This window comes from Pyrus communis, chromosome 5 (assembly GCF_963583255.1).
Source record: "Pyrus communis chromosome 5, drPyrComm1.1, whole genome shotgun sequence".
Lineage (NCBI taxonomy): Eukaryota > Viridiplantae > Streptophyta > Magnoliopsida > Rosales > Rosaceae > Pyrus > Pyrus communis.
In genome coordinates, this window is record NC_084807.1 from 24,168,160 (window position 1) to 24,171,169 (window position 3,010).

Here is a 3,010-nt window from a genome sequence, read left to right on the forward strand (position 1 = left end):
AATTTTTGTTTAAATTGATTTTTAATGACCAATTATTTTTTCTGTGCCATGTCATTAAATATGTGACTTGTACATTTATCATGTCATTCTTTAAAGCTTAGTGTCAAATTAATGATTTAACTAATAGATGTGTGAAATTTTAACAAAATAAAAGTTTGTCATGAAATCTATATATTATAAAAATATTATATAAAATTGCAATTGCATTCAAATTTGAAAGAATAAGATGTAATTTACCTAACATTTTAAAAAAATCTGTAATATTTTACAAGATTTGATCAACCATAAAAATAAAAAATAAAAAGACAAAATAACCAAAATACCAAGACGGGACAAAAAAAAAAGTAAAAACTAAAAAGAATATTCGCCTTCTAGAGCTTACAAGGGTCGGTCAAAAAATTTGTTAATAGACCGAGTCAACATCCAAACCCAATCAGTCAACGCGTCAACCGCTCAGTGCGTCCGCCGACTCCGCCTGTCTCCGCTGTGTATATCGTGATTTATACTATCCCCCAAAAACGTCTTCGCCGCGTCCAAGCTCGGGAAATAAGTCGGCTCCAGAAATATCCGACTCAGCGAGTCACAAGTCTCCGGACTCACCACAACTCGGTTCCCCTTCGCCTCCAAGCTCCCCATCAACACCACCAGCACCTGCTTGTACACGTAGTAGAAACGCTTCAGCGCCGACTCAATCGCCTGAAGCGCCTGCAGCACGTGGATCTTCTCCGAGCCGAAGTCGGAGTCCGAACCGGCCTTCTTCTCCGAGTACAGCCTCATCGCCGCCTCCTGAATCCGCGGCCCACCCTTGGGGTCCACCTCAACCCCCAATATGAACGGCACCTTATGCCTTAGTTCCTTGCAGAGCTTCGTCACTTCCACGAGCGCCTTCGATCTGAAGCAAAACGACTCCGTATCGTCCACCGTCTTGATCCGCAGCTGATTCTTCAGCCTCAGAAAATCGGCCGGGTCCATCAGAAGGTGGAGATCCTCTATCTCCGCCAGGAGCTTCCATATTCGTTCGATCACGTAACAGTCGCTCGCGGCCTTTTCGAAGTCTCGAGATTCGATGCGGCTCGTTACGCGCTTGAGAAGCTCCCGGCAAACGTGGACCCACGACTCGAGGACCTGGTGCGTGGCGTACACCGTCTGGTTCTCGTAGTTATCGACGTGGGCGTCGTACGGGCTCTTCCTCAGCGTATACAGCTCGCTCGGCTTGCAAACGGCGTCGTAATCCAGGTTCGGTTTCCCGGCGAGGTTCGGCTCACCCAGACCCAGCGAGTACGGACAGTTGTTCATCTCGCACTCGATCGAGTACAAGATCTTCTGCGCCATCCCTTCCGATTTGTGCCACGTGGCGAGCCGCGGCAGCAAACTAGCCTCGCTGATGCGGCTCACCACCGTGTGCTCCCCCGAACTCCACACCTCCGCCATGCTCCCGTCGCGGGCCAGCTCCCCATTCGACGTGCTGAGATCGACGATCGGCGCCATTCCGCGCGTCTCGCTGTCTTCCTCATCGTCCTCGATCAACATCGCGATGAGCTGTATCTGGCTGGTAGTGAGCGACTCGAGCCGGCGCTTCCACTCGCGCCGGTTCGAGTACGGTCTGGGATCGGACAAAACAGTCGAGACGAACCGGAACGTGATTTCGAGAGCTTGAACAGCCGGTTTGAGAACCGACTCGTTCTTCCAAGAGGGGAAGTCGTGGGAGCTCCAGAGCTGTCGGAGCTCAGGGAGGCGGAGGTAGTGCTCGTAGGTGGAGCAGGACATATCGGAGGCGGCCAAAATGTCGGTCTGGACTTGGCAGGCGGCCCGAAACGAACCGGGAACCGAAACGTGGAGCTTGTTGGAGAGCTTGGGGGATTTGCTGGGCATGTTGGAGGAGACGATCTTTGCTTTCCAATCTAAATCAACCATTTTTCAGAAGAGAAACCGTTTTTGACAATGTTTGTATGTTTTTGAGAATTTTGGATTTAGGTTTTGAGTTGCGTTTGAACTGGATGAGGAGGGGGAAGGGGTATTTATGGGGCAGAGGAAATTGAAGAGAAGAAAAGGCGTGTGGAATATATGGGGCATGAAGAACGAGGAATTTGAAAGTCGTGGATTTGAAAACAAAATTTAAAAAAAAAAAAAAAGAGTCGGTTTTTAATATTTTTGTTTTGTGGACACATGAAGCTTATCCATATCACCAAACGACTAACCAGTTACCGATACGGTGTGTCCGTAGCAGCGTAGCTTCTTAACAACCAAACGAATACTAAATAAAAATACAAAAACAAAATAAAAAAGGAAAAAGTCGGTTTAATTTTTAACTGTATTCCGCTATTAGTATTACATTGGGTTGTGTTTTTACACGGAAATATTTTTGCTCATCATTTTTAAATAATGGTAATACTTATCATTTTATTTATTATCGTTAAATAAGATTAATTTTTAAGATTTATATAGTGGGTAGACACAAATTTTTAACATTAAACTCATCTAATGTTAATAGATAAGGTGGTGAGCAATACTACCACTTGAGGGTTGTGAGAAAAAATACATTTTTTTTCTTGCATGTAAGTGTGAGATTTTAGTTTTAATATTGTGAATAATAGTTCAAATTGAATATATTTCTCTACCTTATTAGTGTAGACATATCGTTGTCTAAAAGTAAAAACCCAAATTTAATACCATCTCGTTATGTTATTGTTTTATTTAACTGTAACACGCATTTTTTTTTTCCTTGTAGATATATTCTTAAAGTGAGACATATCAATCTTATGATATATTTTTATTATGCTTGAAATCAGTCACAGATGTAGATTGAGACTAATGTGGACACCTAGAATTTGGAAAATGTACAAATGCAAATCTTCGAAGGAGTAAAGGACCCTCTGAATGTTTAATATGGGTCATGTTTGTGCCACCAAAATGTTTGTTGTAATCAGGTTGCGCCGACAACACTCAATAAATTCACTCATTAGACATATAAGTTGACATATGCACAATTCGGTTTAGCTGGTGATAACAA

General features: G+C 43.4%; 1 protein-coding gene across 1 annotated transcript; it reads right to left on the reverse strand.

The window, feature by feature from the left end:
• Positions 1–224: 224 nt before the first annotated feature.
• On the reverse strand, positions 225–2,047 carry LOC137734668 (nematode resistance protein-like HSPRO2). Its single transcript, XM_068473928.1, has one exon. It carries the CDS (start codon positions 1,912–1,914, stop codon positions 454–456), a length of 1,461 nt encoding a protein of 486 aa, XP_068330029.1. The 5' UTR covers positions 1,915–2,047; the 3' UTR covers positions 225–453.
• Between the last annotated feature and the right edge of the window lie 963 nt (positions 2,048–3,010).

Bases quoted from the DNA above. Each gene is read 5' to 3' on its own strand.
- LOC137734668 (XM_068473928.1), bottom strand. From the start codon at position 1,914: ATGGTTGATTTAGATTGGAAAGCAAAGATCGTCTCCTCCAACATGCCC.